Source organism: Chiloscyllium plagiosum, unplaced genomic scaffold, assembly GCF_037043375.1.
Source record: "Chiloscyllium plagiosum isolate Xiang-an unplaced genomic scaffold, Cpla_swu_hap1 HiC_scaffold_16, whole genome shotgun sequence".
NCBI classification, from domain to species: Eukaryota; Metazoa; Chordata; class Chondrichthyes; order Orectolobiformes; family Hemiscylliidae; genus Chiloscyllium; species Chiloscyllium plagiosum.
Window position 1 is genome coordinate 88,411,561 of NW_028270154.1, and position 16,635 is coordinate 88,428,195.

Sequence of the window (16,635 nt, forward strand, 5' to 3'; positions counted from 1 at the left end):
CTTGGTTGTCACTGTGGGAGCCTGGTCAATGCATGTTGTTGAGCTACTGAGATATGTGGTTCCACAGACGTGCTCAACTTTTCGGCTAGAAATGATTAGGCCACAGTCCATTACCTAGCTTCAACCCATATACATCAATGCCTGACCACCTCATAACCAGCCATCTCTAGTGAACGTTTCAATTGATCTGACATTCCACAGCCCCCTCGCGGAAAGAGGGGTCTAAATATTTCCTCGTCTTGATGTAGGGGTGGGGATGCCACCTAGTTCTCTTCTCGTTCCAGAGCGTCTGTGTGTGTGTGTGTGTGTCTCTGTCTGTGTCTTCGATTGAATCCTTCTGTTTATTTTGAATATCTCAGATTTCCTCAGAACCTTCGCAACCCAGGGAAATAATCCCCCCAGTTTAAACAACCTGTCCTCTGAAATGACCCTTCAAGAAGGGGCTTTGTATCTGATTCTCCTGTCCATCTCTCTAACCCACAAGCAACATGATCAATATCACTTGCCTTACCTGGTGCCATGACATGATGCAGTCCTGGAATCCTGCAGACTGAGATTTTTGTGCTACTTTACGCAGTGCCTTTACTCACTCGGCCATTGGTGCCTTACCTTTTGTACAGGCAGTTCCTCTACGTCGTTATGGAAAAATCACGCTTTAGAAAAGGCACTTAGTGTTGGCAATCTAATTGCGTTAGGGCCAACACATCTTCTAAAAGGTCACGCTTTACAAAGTGTTCCTTATTCATCAATCGCCTTACACAATTTGCGTTGACGAAATGAGTGTTACAGCAGAACAACCTGTACCTGTGACACGTAGTGAGCAGGATGTCTCTGGCTTAATACTTTTTGGATCAGGCAAATTAGTGAGCAAATATCCAAAGTGACCTTTTTTTTCTTTCATATTTAAAACACTTCACATTTCGTTGAAAGAATTCAAAATCTTTTGAAGCACCAGGCCTTTGGAATGTTTCACATATCTCCATTGCTCACTCTTCGGTTGCTGTGCCCTGACGTTGTCAAAGTCTTTCTCCTGAACTCTGTCTTGGCTTTGATAGCTTTACCAAACTCTGACCCTTTTCTCCCCTGCTCGGATGGTGAGCCCTCACTCCTAGTTGTGAGAGTGGGTGTCATGGATTTCCAAACCCCCTCCATTTGCACTATCCATCTCTACCAACCTCTCCTAGAGGGAGAAGGGCAGATTGATGGGAACATCACCCCCTTCAGTCCCACACCATCCTGACTGGGAAATATATCACCGCTCATTTGCTTCCGCTGGGTCAGAATCTTGGAATTCCCTGACAGTGTTATTGATTATAACCTATACCAGGTGGACAGCAGAGAGAGAGAGCTCACAACAACTTTCCTGAGAGTAACTGGAGAGAGACAGAAAATTAATGAGAGTGAAAAATAAATCCGATCGGGGTCTTTTGTGAAACTGGATGAGTTTGGGGAACTTCATTGTGTTAAAACAGGCAAATAGTGTTGCAGCTTTGATGCTCTGTTGTTTGTGATGGGAGTTACCAGTAGCCTGTGCCTACAGCCATGCTAGTCTGAAAATGCTGCTTGATCTCTGAAGCTAAGCTGACTCTGGTCTGATTAATATCTGGGTGGGAGACTGCCTGGGAATACCAGATTCAGCTCAGTGGTTAGCACTGCTGCCTCACAGTGACAGGGACCAGGGTTCGATTCCAGCCTAGGGTGATTGTCTGCATGGATTTCCTCTGGGTGCTCCGGTTTCCTCCTACAGTCCAAGGTTAAGGTGGATTGGCCACTGCTGCCTCACAGCGCCAGAGACCTGAGTTCAGTTCCCGCCTCAGGCGACTGCCTGTGTGGAGTTTGCACATTCTCCCCACGTCTGCGTGGGTTTCCTCCGAGTGCTCCGGTTTCCTCCCACAGTCCAAAGATGTGTAGGTTAGGTGAATTGGCCAGGCTGAGTTGCCCGTATTGTTAGGTGAAGGGGTAAATGTAGGGGAATGGGTCTGGGTGGGTTGCGCTCCAGCGGGTTGGTGTGGACTTGTTGGGCCGAAGGGCCTGTTTCCACACTGTAAGTAATTTAATCTAATGCTAAATTGCTCCATAGTGTCCAGGGATATGCAGGTTAGGTGGGTTAGCCATGGGAAGTGCAGCATTAGTGATAAGGTATTTGGGTTGGGTAGGAAGCTCTTCAGAGGGCCGGAGTGGACTCAAGGGCTGAATGGCCTGCTCCCACACTGGAGGGGTTCTATGATTCTAATGACACCTTTCCCTCCATAGGCTGGCTCGCGGCTGATGTGATGTTGAAAGCCTGAGCTTCCTGTTTGAGGTGCTAACGGTTTCTGTCTTTTTGTTTGGCAGGTGTATGCATTGCCCACAGTAATGGGTAAGCACGGCGATTTGAAGTACATCTCTCCAGAAACGGTATGTTCCACTGAACCTGGAGCTGCTTGTGTTTATAACAGAGCTGGTGTCTGTGTAGCTGGGAGAGAGAAGTGGAGAGATTTCATTTAGACTTCATCCGGGCCGCCAATTCCAAACAAGACCCTCTGGGCCCTAGCTTAGGAGATCCGGGTCTTTATCTGGGAAAGCATGTGACAAGGTAGAGAGGGTAAACGCAGGGCATTGAGCTCAGTGTGGGAGGGAAGCATGGCTGTGGCTTGTTCCATGGCCATTTCTACAAGGAGCTGCTTTGTGATTGAGGTGCTGCTGGTTAGATCTCAGTGAGTGTAGGTGAAGAGGGAGCAACAACAAGGTAAGGGTAAGCTAAAAGTCTTTTTTTTTCCCCCATTCTCCCCACAAGTCTGCTAGTTGTTAAAGGGGCAGAGATGGCAGCCAATGCAATGCTATGCTGCTCCTGTCAGATGTGGGAGATCAGGGGGCAGTCTAGTGTCCCTGGCCTCTACATCTGCAACTATTGTTAAGTCACAGCACTGGGTGCTCTAGTTTCCTCCCACAGTCACAAAGATGAATTGCCCATGCTAAATTGTCCATAGTATTAGGTGCATTTGTCAGAGGGAAATGGGTCTGGGTGGGTTACTCTTCGGTGTGGACTGGTTGGGCCAAAGGGCCTGTTTCCACACAGTATGGAATCTAATTTAATCTAATCTAATCACTGGTGCTGTTCTGTTTTGTTAACTTTTTTTTGCCCAATGCCATTTGTATTTTTGACTGAGACTCACTGGGAATGAGACCACAGAGTGATTACACTGCAGTGGGTGGCCTGCAGGTTTTACCAGGATGGAATTCAAGACGTTGAAATGTTGTGTTTTCCCTGCGCACCCCTCCCCACATGATGTCACAAGTTATGATGTAGTTTCCCATCCTTCAGCCAATTGTCTGTGTCTGTACAGCATAGATACTTCCTGTGCTGACAAAGTGTGGCTTTCCCACAGATGGTGAAGGTCCTATGTGGAGAATATGACCATGTTTTGGAAGGATGCTACATCGTTGACTGCCGCTATCCCTATGAGTTTGAGGGAGGTCATATCCGGGTAAGTGCAGGGGATAGAGAAATGCTCTTTCTTAAATTGTGACCCTACATATGTCCTCGTGAAGAAATGTAGAAAGTAGGTGCATGGAGTAGGCCGTTCAGCCTTCGAGCCTGCGTCACCATTCAATATGATCACGGGCTGATCATACAGCCTCAGTATCCCATTCCCGCCCTCTCTCCGTGCCACTTGAATCCTTGAGCCACCAGGCCAACGTCCAGCTCCCTCTTGGATATATCGAAGAAACTGGCCCCAACAGCTCCCTGTGGGAGAGAATTCCGCAGGTTCGCGACTCCGAGTGAAGACATTCTTCCTTATCTCAGTCCTGATTGGCTTACCCCTTATCCTGAAAGGACAATTTGTTGTGGCCAGTTGTTAGGTTAACAAATGGGAACTCCTGTCTTTGCCTAGCCAGAGTCTCCTTGCCCGTAATTCTCATTTTGAACTCCCAATTAATTTACCCCGTTGGGTGTGGATGTGAATTGTTGGGAATTTGCAGTTACTAACCATTGATTGTGTTCTTGCCCCAGTTGTAACTGTTTCTGGATAATGCTTGTTTGGATGTGTCCTGCTAATTCTCCTTCCAGACTGACCATTCCTGCTGCCTGTGCTTTTCCCAGGGTGCCCTGAACCTTCACAAAGCTGACGATTGCGTTGACTATTTCTTCAAGAAACCCATAATTCCCAGCTCCGATGCCAAGAGGTTGATAATAGTTTTCCACTGTGAATTTTCATCAGAGCGTGGACCGAAGATGTGAGCTGCATTTAATTATTTTCAAGATCTCCATGAGGAGGGTGTTGAGCGTAGTGAAGGGTGCAAAGGGATTTGGCACCTCCCCATGAGCAGTTTCTGATCTCTCAGCCACCCAAACCTGAAGGAAAGCCTTCAGCTGATTGAGGAATGGTGTGGGTTAGCTCGCTTCTCCCACAAAGAGCTCATTAGACCAAACTGAGCCTTGTACTCCATCCCATCATTTAATGGCACTTCAACCATGGAGCACCATGTCCAGTTCTGGTTGTCCTGTTAGAGGAAGGAATTTATTACTCTGGAGAGGGTTCGGAAGAGGTTTACCAGGATGTTGCCGGGTATGGAGGGTTTGAGTTATAAAGAAAGGCTGGATAGGCTGAGATTTCTTTCACTGGAGCGTAGGAGGTTGAGAGGTGACCTGATAGAGGTTTATAAAATCATGAGGGGCACGAATAAGGTGAATGGTAGGTGTCTCTTCCCTAGGATGAGCGAGTTTTTAAGGTGAAAGGAGAAAGATTTAAAACCGACATGAGCGGCCTTTCTTTTAGAGGTTCATGTGCAAAATGTACCTCAGGAAGTGCTGGATGTAGGTACAATTTACAATAACATTTAAAAGACATCTTGATAAGTACGTGAATAGGAAAGGTTTGGAGGGCCATGAGTTGGGAGCAGGCAGGTGGGGCGATTTAGTTTGGGATTATGGTCGGTACAGACTGGTAGGGTCAAAGGGTCTGTTTCCATCCTGGATGACTTTCCTCTTGCAGATGGTTTTAAAGGGCATTTCTTGTGAAATGACATTTTCAATCTTCCCCTGTGTAGAGGTGAGTGCATCACATGATATAAATGTAGTGTTATAATTACTGTAATGATTCTCACACCAGGCCATCCAATGTGAGGAGATGGTCCCAGATTTACATTTCAGGCAGAAACCTGCTCTAGGGTAAACTGTAAGGCTAACATTACTTGCATAAAGAGCCAAGGATGTGTAGAGATAAGAACTTGCCTAAAATTTCAACAGATCACTTGAAAGCATCCCTTTTTGAGTATCATGAAGGTCTTCCTGATTGCTTATTGGTTGTGCACTACTCAATGTGATTTTATTGCTAGATCAAGAGAGGAAATGGTTATGCAAAATGATTGGTTGTTAGGTCCTTTAAGAGCATTAAAAAAAGCAATGCGATACTTTAGAAGTGTTGCTATGTAACGCAAGAAACATAACAGACCATCTGGGCACAGCAAGATCCCATAAACAGCTAGTTGGTGATAGCTACATAATCTGAATCCAGTGATTGTTGATCAGGGGTAATTAAGCTGCTGCCTCTCTCCCAGGTAGCACCTTAGGGTTATTTTACATCAACCTACAAAGACCTGCATCTGGAAGCTTTGGCCCCTGACAATGCAGCACTGCCTCACTGCTTCCCAGGAGCACCCACTCAGATTTGGTGCTCAAGGCTCTGGATTGAGTCTTAAACCCATAACTTTCTCACTTGCTGCTGACTCAGCTTCAGCTCAGATGTGACCCTGATCGCTATGCAATAGCAACTATGGGAAAGCACATTCATGTTTTGGAGTGAGGGGGGGAAAGATATAAAAGAGACCTAAGGGGCAACTTTTTCAGAGGGTGGTACGTGTATGGAATGAGCTGCCAGAGGAAGTGGTGGAGGCTGGTACAATTACAGCATTTAAAAGGCAATTGGATGGGTATATGAATAGGAAGGGTTTGGATGGATGTGGGCTGGGTGCTGGCTGGTGGGACTAGATTGGGTTGGGATATCTGGTCAGCATGGATGGGTTGGGCTGAAGGGTCTGTTTCCATGCTGTACATCTGACCCTACGAATCCAGCAGGACCTGGTTATGGTGAGTTCAGTCCACGTCAAAAATACAAAGCTCCCTGTTTGGTCTCTTCAGGAAAAGTACTGTAGCTTTCTGTTCAAGGGACTGTGTGCACGGCTGGTGACACTAATACTGGAGCAGGTGATGGGAGCACTCTTCGGTGGGCAGTCAGCATCACCCAGAGGAGTGGATGAGGGGAGGAGCCTGTGATTTACTCTGAATGAAGGATCCTGTGTCAGGCAATCTGAGACAGGGAGTATTGTTCATTGGGAGCCGTTGGAAATGGGCTGCTGCTGTACTGTAGAGGAAGGACCTAGCTGCTTGGTGCCCCTCTGGTACACAGTCTTTTTATCTTTATGAATATTAACACTTTATCACAAGTTTGTATATGAAAAGCAGCATGGGTGAATAAGATAATTAATTAATTAAAACTCATTCATAATGGCAGGATAAGTAAGGCTGTATCAAGGCTACAGCAGGTAGGAGCTCCTGGATCCCATGTCTGAAGTGCTCGCATTTGTTTCGGAACATTAGCTGGAATCTCAGGAGTATTAGTGACATTGCCATCCACTGCTGACTTGGTCTCTGTCTGTGTGTTTTTCTGTCTTCTCCTCTCCCTCCCCCCACAATAAAACCCAGATGCTCCTTTGCTGTGATGTTAAATCTCTATGGACAAGCTGCACCAATGGGATGGTGTGGTGTTGGTCTCTGCCTTGGTGAAAGGCAGTTGGGAAAGGCCCATATGACCGCAGACGTTTACCACAAAGCAGCTTTGCATGTTGAAGGGTCTTACTGCTGCACTGTGTATACCAATCTGGTTTATTTCATCCCCAAGGTGCCGGTTGGTGCGGGAGGAGGACAGGAGTCTGAACGAATACCCAAACCTGTACTATCCAGAGCTCTACATCCTGAAAGGAGGCTATAAGGCTTTTTTCCCTCAGTTTGTGGTAAGTAATGGCTGGGAGGCTGGAGGGATTCTAGTGAAGCACACTGGACAAACTCATTCTGAATTCGTGTTGTTTTATCACCTTTTTTATATCTGGGCCTATTGCCTACTCCAGAGCATCTTACCCAGACTGAACATTCTCACTGGATGATGCACTGTTGGGACTGCAATCCTTCTCTGTGTAAATCAAATAAACCAAGTTAATCCTGAGTACCAGTAAGTGCCCTTTGTTGAGTTTTTGGCTCTTTGTGCCTCCCAACGTTGTGATGATGCCTGTAACGTGGGTTTATCAGTGAGATTACACACTCCAGCCTCTCCAGGAAAACTTGTCATTTCACAATCTTTACCACTCCCAGCCCAAGGACAAGATTAGATAAGATTACTTAGTGTGGAAACAGGCCCTTCGGCCCAACAAGTCCACACCGACCCGCCGAAGCGTAACCCACCCAGACACGTTCTCCTACATTTACCCCTTCACCTACGGGCAATTTAGCATGGTCAATTCACCTGTCCTGCACATTTTTGGATTGTGGGAGGAAACCGGAGCACCCGGAGGAAACTGTAACAGACACAGGGGGAATGTGCAAACTCCACACGGACAGTCACCTGAGGTGGGAATTGAACCCGGGTCCCTGGTACTGAGGCAGCAGTGCTAAGGGTGCCTATTTGTGGGTCTTGAGATGGCAAGTCTGGGGTCTCTGATTCCAATGTGACTATTGGTGGGTGGTAATGGAGGTTGATGGTGCTGGGCGGAACGGTGCCTTTGTGATGCCTGTCTCTCCTTGCTCAGTGGAAATCGGTTCTGTACAGTGTGACTCCCTGCCAGGTGATGTCCTCCCAGTTGTTGATGTGGAATTTCTGGAGGTTAGTCTGGATGTTATCTTTTGAAGAGTTTCTTTTGACCACGAGAGGCACACTGACCTTTCTTCAGCGGGGAGAACATTCACTGTTTTGAGAGGAGTGAGCTGGGTGTGGAGATGACATGGCTGGTCCATTGGAGTTGCTGTTGAATGGTGGTGGTGATGCTGCCTATGTTGGCCGCCTCCAAGACACTGGTGTTACTCTACTTGCCTTCGGAGCTGGGCCACAGGATTTTCCGTCGGGATCTCTGGTGTTGTTCCAGTGCCTTTAAGGTGCCTATTGTTGGTAGTCAATGTTTCAGCTCCGTTTGGCAGCGTGGGAAGGATGACCAGCTTTGGAGAGTGTCGGCCTATAGATCATGGTCCTCGCACACCCTTCTGAGAATGGCACAGGTTCGACGGCCTGGCTCACAGGTTGTTGGATTTGCACGTCGATATTGGCATTAGAAGAGAGAAGGCTGCAGTGGTCTAGGAAATGGTCCACATTTTCAGGGAGATAGTTGCCCCTCCTTATTGTAAGAGGGGTGGCGGGGCTCGGTGGTGATTGATGCAGTACTAGAGTTTTTGTTTTAAGAATAAGGCTCCGGAGCTTATGCCTTGGCAAAGCCACTGATGCAGGTCTTTCGAAGAGTGCGTGCTGCGATGGTGTTGTCAGCATCTTGACCCTCCAAGATGGTGGTGGTGGTGGAGACCTTGCCCTTGAACCTATGAAAGTTGAACAGCCTGCCGTCCACACGGTAAACAGCTTGAATTCCCTCTGGCAGGTTTTGGCCCGTGAGATAGAGGACAGTGACAGTGAGGATGGTGAACAGGGTGGGTGTGATGATGCAGTCCCACTTGACCCCAGTCTCCATGGTGAAAGGCTCAGACGCCAATCTGTGGTTGCTCAGTGCTGTCACCGGCATTAAGCAGCCTTAGCCTCCCTGATGAACCAATCAGAGCAGACACATCGTGACTGGATTTGCCAGGGATTGATAAGGAGAAGCCTCTGAAATTCCCACAGTCAGCCTTGCCATCCTTTTGTGAACATGGTCACAATCAGAGCATCTCTGAGCTCCGAGGGAAGTTCTTCATGAGAATGGATATGTTCGTGGAGCTGTGGGCCATACTCCATTAGGATATCTGCAGGAATCCCATCAGGACCAGCAGCCTTGTTATGACATCCTGTGTTTGAGTCACACTGGAATGGATCTCTTGGCAGTTTGGTTGATGGTTTCCAAGTTAATGTTGTTGTTACGGTTGAGGAAGTCTTGGAAGTGCTCTGTCCAGGGGATGTTTATTGCCTCAATATCCTTGAGCAGCTTTACTGTCTCTAGAGCAAGGGGTTTAGGCCATGGTGGCCTGGATCCTATGTGGTGGTGGAGAAGCCTCTTGTGATTGGCATCTGCCAACTGCTGCATTTCCAAGGTATTGTCAGTTGGCCATTTTGCTTTTGGGCTCCCTTTTACGGGTGTGTGTGCGTGTGTGCATGCGCGTGTGTCCCCCAGTCCCAAAGCCTCCCGGAGCGAACGACGGTGTCATCAATGGGATGCCATTGTTCGGGGCATGGGTGCCCCCCAGAGACTGAGTTTATCTTTCTGATGGACCGTGTTGGTGATGGTGAGTTTGTACTCGGCACACTGAGAAGAAGGACTCCATTGGGGTTGACATTGTCAACACCTTCCCTTCCCATAGTGCCATTCCAAACGTTAAGGTCTTCACCAACCCTGGCATTGATCATTCCCAGAGGAATGATAGTTTTCTTTGGGGATACTTGACGACAGCGTGGCAAGTTTGGCATACAAAGTACTCTTCCAAGTTAAGGGTTGGGGCATAAGTGTTCCCAACCGTAGCCATCTGCTGATCAGTGGGCATCAGGCAGATGGTCATGAGTCTCACGTTGATCCCCATGGGACGTTCAAAGGCAACTGATGGATCCAACACCAGGAATTCTGGGCTTCCCTTTCCCAAAGAAGGTGTCACCACCTGCAGCTGCCCTTCGTCTGTAGGCGAGAGCAGCTAGGTCAATCTGAATCTCTCTTTGGTTCTCTGGTTATGGTGTCTGTTCTCTCAGGTTGTTCACTGTTAGCTGGGTCAGTCAGGGTTCTTACGTTCCAGGCTCCAAAGCCTATCCTTCTTTGTCTCTATCCAAGTGTGGGTAATCTCTCTGGATGCGGTAATCCAGTCGGGGGTTTGGAGGCAGGCTAGTTTTAGGGTAATTTTTCTATTTTCCCCCCCCTCCATTGGGGTGAACAGACCAGGTCCTAAACGCAGCTGCTCAGTCATTGGAGCAGCTGCTGAAATGCTCTGGCCCAGGAGCGCGATGAGGGAACCTGACACCCATTGCCCGGTGTGTCCGCTTGTGACCAGAGATTCCAGATATCACCGTCCTGCTCCCTCCACCACTAGCTGGTTGCCATAGGACGATCGCCTGGGTAAGGCTGGTGGGAGGACGCCCGGGTGTGGAGAAGCTGGTGTACAGTCCACCCTCCCAATGGACCTCCGAGACCAAGATGACTGGTGACCCTTCTCAGTCATATCCTTCATTCATCATAGCAACCGTTGATTCTCCAAGGTGATGATCTTATGCTATTATCACTGAACTGCTAATCCAAAGACCCAGCTAATGTTCTGGGGACCCAGGTTCGAATCCTGCCATGGCAGATGGTGGAATTTGAATTCAATAGGAAGAAATCTGGAATTAAGCGTGAAATGGTGACCATGAATCCATAGTCAGAAAAGCCATCTGGTTCACTAAGGCCTTTTTTTTAGGGAAGGAAACTGCTATCCTCCTGGTCTGGCCTACAGACCCTCAGCAATGTAGTTGGCTCTCAAATTGCCCTCTGAGCAATTCGGGATGGGCAGTAAATGCTGGTCTAGGCAGTCATGCCCACATTCCATGAATGAATAAAAATAAAATTCAGCTATCTTCCTCTGCTGTTGAGGTTGTCATGGATTGCACTTTGTCTGGAACTTGCCTCTTGACCTTAGCCCCTGGCAGGGTCAGCCATGATATGCTCCAGGCGGTTTAGCCTCCCACCACAAGGTGGTGATCCTCAGGGAGGGCCTATGTCCAAGATGTGGAGGTCCTTTGGAGACTGGTGCACCCAAAATTCAGCTAGATGTTAAACAACTTTGACAGGCAGCCTCATTACCTGTCTGATAAAGGCCCCTTCTTTTTTTAAAAAACAAAATCAGTAATGCTTCCGATGTTTCTGAGGAGCAACAATATTTCAAAAGTAGCATTGCCACTCTTTTAAACATGCTTTTGGAAACTTCAAGTTCAGGAAACTGCTCTACTATATCTAATGGGAAGTGAAAATCTTTAATTAAATGGCTTTAATCATCCCACTTTAATTAAAGTGGTTAGCACTGCTGCCTCACGGCACCAGGGACCCGGATTTGATTCCAGCCTCTGGCGACTGTCTGTGTGGAGTTTGCACATTGTCCGTGTCTGCGTGGGTTTTCTCCCACAGTCCAAACCCATGAAGGTTAGGGTGGATTGGCCTGTGCCACATTGCCCATAGTGTCCAGGGGCATGCAGGCTGGGTGGGTTAGCCAAGGGAAATGTGGAGTTAAGGGGATAGGGTGAGAAGCTCCTCAGAGGGTTGGTGAGTGTCTCGATGGGCTGAATGGTCTCTCTCTGCACTGTCGGGATTCTTTTATGAAATCTCATCTGGAGAGGAGCCCATTGTGAAACATGCACTTTGTGGATCATCTGTTGTGAGGCCATTGCTGTCATGTTGAGGGTTCCTGGGTGCTGGGGAAGGGTTTTGATCAGACATGTCATTCTTCTCTCAGTCAGCCGCCTCACCATGCACTGACTATGAATTATCTTCTCTTCTGAAATCTGGGACTGCCTGATGTGCTTTTTTTTTTAAAAAAAAAAATCCTTTCCTTTCCTTTTCCTGTAATGCAGAATTACTGCGACCCTCCAAGATACTGTCCCATGGACCATGAAGCCTTCCAGGAGGAGATGCTGAAGTTGCGGAGAAAGAGCAAGTCCTGGGCGGGAGAGCGTCGGAGGCGGGACCTCCTCTCCAGACTCAGGAAGATGTGACCAGCTGAGAGGAGCAGCCAATGAACTCTCTCTCGCCTTTTGATAGGCGCTGCCCTTTTACTGGTTTCCTCCAAAACTGGTCCTAAGCTATTTTTGACCTTCCAATTCTTGTACAACCCGATACAGCAGCGAAAGGACAGTCTAAATCCTGCAACGTCAGAAAGCAGGATAATTATTACCATGTGTCAAGTTGGTGCAAAGTGGATTTGGAAGGCAAAAGTTTTTTTAATTTAAAATCACTATCACTTCAAAGAATTTTATTTTAAGGATAACCGCATTAATTTAATAGAAGCTCCTGGTTTTGACCTTGTGACATTCTTTCTCTCTCTTGACCCCCTGCTCAACAGGTCAGGCAGCACCTGTGAAGAGAAATCACAGTTAACATTTCTGGTCCAGCGACCCTTCCTCAGAACCAGGCCACTGGACCCAAAAATGTTAGCCCTGCTTTCTCTCCAGAGATGCTGCCAGACCTGTTGAGCTTTTCTGGCAATGTCTGTTTCTGGTTTATATAACCCTGGTTCTTTATGGTTTTCACCACTATGTTGGCCTTGCTGTAAATTTCCAATCTCATGACTCAGTTGGCAGAATAGCTGGCTACGTGTCCACCTCTCTGATCTTCCATCACATAGTTGCCTTGAGCTCGCAGGATTACGGAACTGGGAACGGCCAGTTATAGTAGACTTTCCCCTTACACTATGAGCAGATGCTGGCAAACGGGGTTTGTATTTTGTCTCACAAGCTGTCTTGTTGGTGCTAGGATCTTCTGCAACATCACATTCCATGTGGTACCTGCCCCTGGACCCTCTTAGAGCATCTGTGGTAGATGTCAGTGTTGTGTAATGAGCAGTGACCAAAACTGTCTACTTTCACCACCCTGCTGCTCTGTCATGTGCCGTAGAGAAACCAACCAGACTATTCAAAAACCGAATTGGAAATTCTCAGCAGGTCTGACAGAACCGTTGGACCCTTGTGACTTTTCATCATAACCTGGCAAGTCTGTTCTTAACTCCCTGTTTCTCTCTCTCTGCAGATGCTGCTGTATTTCAGATTTCCAGCCTCTGAGATTTTTGCTTTTGATTTTTGAAAAACGTCCAATCAGGCTGTCATGGAAAAGTAAGGGGCTGGTACTTGTGCTGCTATGGTTTTACCTGAAAAGGCTCAGGGTGTTTGACCGTGAAGGGCGTGGGCATGGCCTGATCCTGCCTGACATGGACATTGCAGCTGGCATGCACTGGGCAGTGAGCTTTACACTGTGCAACACTCCTCTGTCCAGTGCTGCCCTGGCCAATATCAACGAATGCAGTACAACCCTTTGCTTCCCCAGCACTGGGAAAGCAAGTACCAAGTGATGTACTTGCTTGCTGTGAGCTCTACCCACTGTAGCAGCAAGTTGTGGGTCTGGTATCTAAAATACTGCATCAGTGTCTGTGTACAAGGCAGAAGACAAGTGCTTAGCATTTATATTAGTACCCTGGTTTCCATTACTTTAACATACATTAATTTGGTAAAATCTTGATTTCCTTACCATAATAGCTATTTATTTCAGTACAGGAAGACTTGCTTCTGGGTACAGAAAACTAAAGAACTGTGGTTCTAATTAGTGGAAATCCAAAATAAGACTTTCCTTTTTGCGGGGAGGAAAAAATAGCACCTCTTTTGTTTATCCTCCATCTCCTTCTGTAGCTCTCACTTGAAGTACCATTTAGCCTTCTCTACACACACCCATTCTCCCTCCGGTCTAGTGACTGCATTGAACTGTTCCACTCTGTGTCAAAACGTTGGGTGAAGTTTGTTCCTACCTTCACTTGGTCAGTGATTTCTCGCAAAACTCACTGGATGGTGATCACAGATTTTCCCAGTTCCCTGATGCTCCCACTCTATCCCAAAGTTTAAGGGTCAGCATAATGCTCAAGGGCTGATTGCTACCTTGCTGAAATGTAATTTTTATTTCAGACAGGAAGAATTGGGTACGTGCAGAGACCTGTTCACCCTCAAACATTTGGGATCTCTTTTTTTGGAAGGGTCAGATTTTATTGTTGTTTTAAACCCTTTTTACTTCCAGGTTGCTGACTAGCAGTTTGGTTCAATTTTTAACTGGAACTGGATATTTTTAAACAAAAATAATTTAAGGCATGCAGCTCTGAAAGGGGTTTTATTTGAAGACAAATATAATATAGCATAAATGTTTTAATTTGTTTTTTTTTTCATGGGATGCATATTTATAGGCAAGTAAAACAGGCTCTATTAATGATTGGGATGCTGAGGAAAAAGCTGTTCAGAAATGATGTTGATTAAGTGTAACCAACTAGAAGGAGCTTGTGGAGATGAGATTGGGGTGAGGTATCTTCACCTGGATAGTGGTGAGGAACTCTGGGAATACTCCTAGCACTGACTATTTATCCATTGTTTTTCATTCTTTGGGAAACCATATTAGGTGCCTGTAAACCAACATACAATGATTTTGGGGCAGCCCATAGCTACTGGGAATCCATCTCCTGCTCTAACACCAGTCTCTTCCAGTGGAGAGAGAGCACTGCTTTATTTGAAAGCTAAATTCCTTCTAAGTGGGGCTAACTGTAAATAACGCAGCTAACCTGGTTAGCAGCAGCTCTCCAGCCAGACCCCTGAGGACGGCAGGGAGGATGTTCAAGCTACAAGGTTGTATGAAATATATCTGTAATCATTCCATGTAAATTAGACCTTCATTTTCCCATACATGGCAATTATTTTTTCCATTGACAAGTCTAGGATCTATCTTTGGTGCTGAAATCCATGATGTAGTTGATCAGATCCTATGACCTATTGGTCAGCCAGGGACATACTAATTATTTTCCCCACTTCCACCCACTGGCACCAAGTTCAATGTTCTAATTATTTCTGCAGGCATGACATCTTCCTGCATTTCCTTAGAATACGCTTCAGACTTGGAGGTCTCAGTGACACACGTGTAAATATTGACAGTGTTTGCTGAGAGGTGGGTTCCCTTCCCTTGAGTTCACCTGTGATTGGTTTTGGAGTGGTTACATTTCAAAGCTGGTGGAGAGATACCGAGCTCGCGCTCTGTCTGTGCACTCGCTCGCGCTCTCTTGAACTGATCCTCTGATACCCATGAGGAATGGAGCAGGGTCAGATTCCACAGCAGAGTGCTGGGTCTCCACATTGGCTAGATACCGGCTGTCCGCAATGACAAAGTTAGTGAACGCAGACTGTGGTCTCAATGTAGTCAGTTTATCTGTTTAATAACTACCCCTTCAACACTGTCCTTTTTCTTATTCTCAACACAACTTTTTATAATTAAATTTGCATTGTTACTATCTCTCTGTATTGCTGCCTATGGACTTTTAAAAAATTGTGCATTTTGTTGCAGTTAAAGCAGTGCTACATATTGGTGTGCACTTCAGTAAGCATTGTTTTTGTTAGTCTTTCTTACATGGCCATTAAAAGATTTTATTTTTTATTTTTAGTCCTCCTTTTAATTGTCATTGCTTTTCCAAAATAACAAGCTCATAATCTCCAGTGTCCTATTTGAAGCGAAACTGAGCCAATCATAGCCACTAGATGCTCGTCAATAATTCAATTCAATATCTGTGTGTAAACTATTTCAATCGAAATGTAACTTGCTGCCTCGGGACAGTGATACACTTCAATTTGTTACATGCAATAAAATCTGAGCATTTGGCAGTGAGCCTACTTTGTCTTGGGAGTGAATTATTAACATGTATTCTAGAAAATTCAAGTTTGTCACATTTCCAACACCTTAATTCTTGCCATTGAGCTGCTTTCAACTGGGGAAGATGATTGTTATGAAGACTAAGGGGAAGAGAATTTCAGCAAACTTAATGATCCTCAGATGGTTGAGGAGTAAAAAGGACTATTATGTGAATGGTTTTTGAAAAAAAAACAGCATGCTCTGTGCCGAGGGACCTGGGTGTCCTTATGCATGAATCACAGAAGGTTAGTCTGCAGGTACAACAGGTAATTAGGAAGGGACATGGAATTTTGTCCTTCATCACTAAAGGAATTGAGTTTAAAAGCAGAGAGGTCATGTTGCAGCTGTACAAGGTACTGGTGAGGCCACACCTGGAGTACTGTATGCAGATTTGGTCCCTTTACTTGAGAAAGGATGTACTGGCACTGGACGTTGTACAGAGGAAGTTCACTGGGTTGATTGGGGAGTTGAGGGGGTTGGCTTATGAGGAGCAAATAAGTAGACTGGGAATATACTCATTGGAATTTAGAATAGGGAATCTTTATAGGAACATAAAATGAAGGGAATAGATGAGATAGAAGTAGAGAGGACATTTCCACTGGCAGGTCAAAATAGGACAAGAGGGAATAGCCTCAATCGGGGGAGTAGATTTAGGACTGAATTGAGAAGGAACTTATTCACTCAGAGGGTTGTGAATCTGTGGAGTTCCTTGCCCAGTGAAGTAATTGGCACTACTTCAGTAAATCTTTTCAACTATACAAAACGCTGCTGCGGCCACACTTGGAATATTGTGTACAGTTCTGGTCCTCCTGTTACTGGAAGGATGTGGAAGCATTGGGAAAAGGTGCAGAGGAGATTTACCAGGATGTTGCCTGGTCTGGAGGGAAGGACTTTTGAAGAAAGGCTGAGACTTGGGTCTGTTCTCATTGGAAAGAAGGCAAAGGGGGGATTTGATAGAGACATACAAGATGATTAGATAGGGTGGACAGTGAAAGTCTGTTCCCTAGGACAATGATGTCAGCGTGTATAAGGGGG

The 16,635-nt window shown here is 46.3% G+C and overlaps 1 protein-coding gene across 2 annotated transcripts in view; it reads left to right on the forward strand.

The window, feature by feature from the left end:
- LOC122556870 (M-phase inducer phosphatase 1-B-like) overlaps positions 1–15,576 on the forward strand; it is a 46,656-nt gene extending 31,080 nt beyond the window's left edge. For both annotated transcript variants that reach the window (XM_087995503.1, XM_087995504.1), the window contains exons 12-16: positions 2,335–2,397; positions 3,369–3,467; positions 4,085–4,218; positions 6,882–6,993; positions 11,751–15,576. In XM_087995503.1, coding sequence (XP_087851629.1) covers positions 2,335–2,397; positions 3,369–3,467; positions 4,085–4,218; positions 6,882–6,993; positions 11,751–11,891 — 549 coding nt within the window. In that variant the 3' untranslated portion in view covers positions 11,892–15,576. The remainder of the gene's footprint in view (positions 1–2,334; positions 2,398–3,368; positions 3,468–4,084; positions 4,219–6,881; positions 6,994–11,750) is intronic.
- The last annotated feature ends 1,059 nt before the right edge of the window (positions 15,577–16,635 follow it).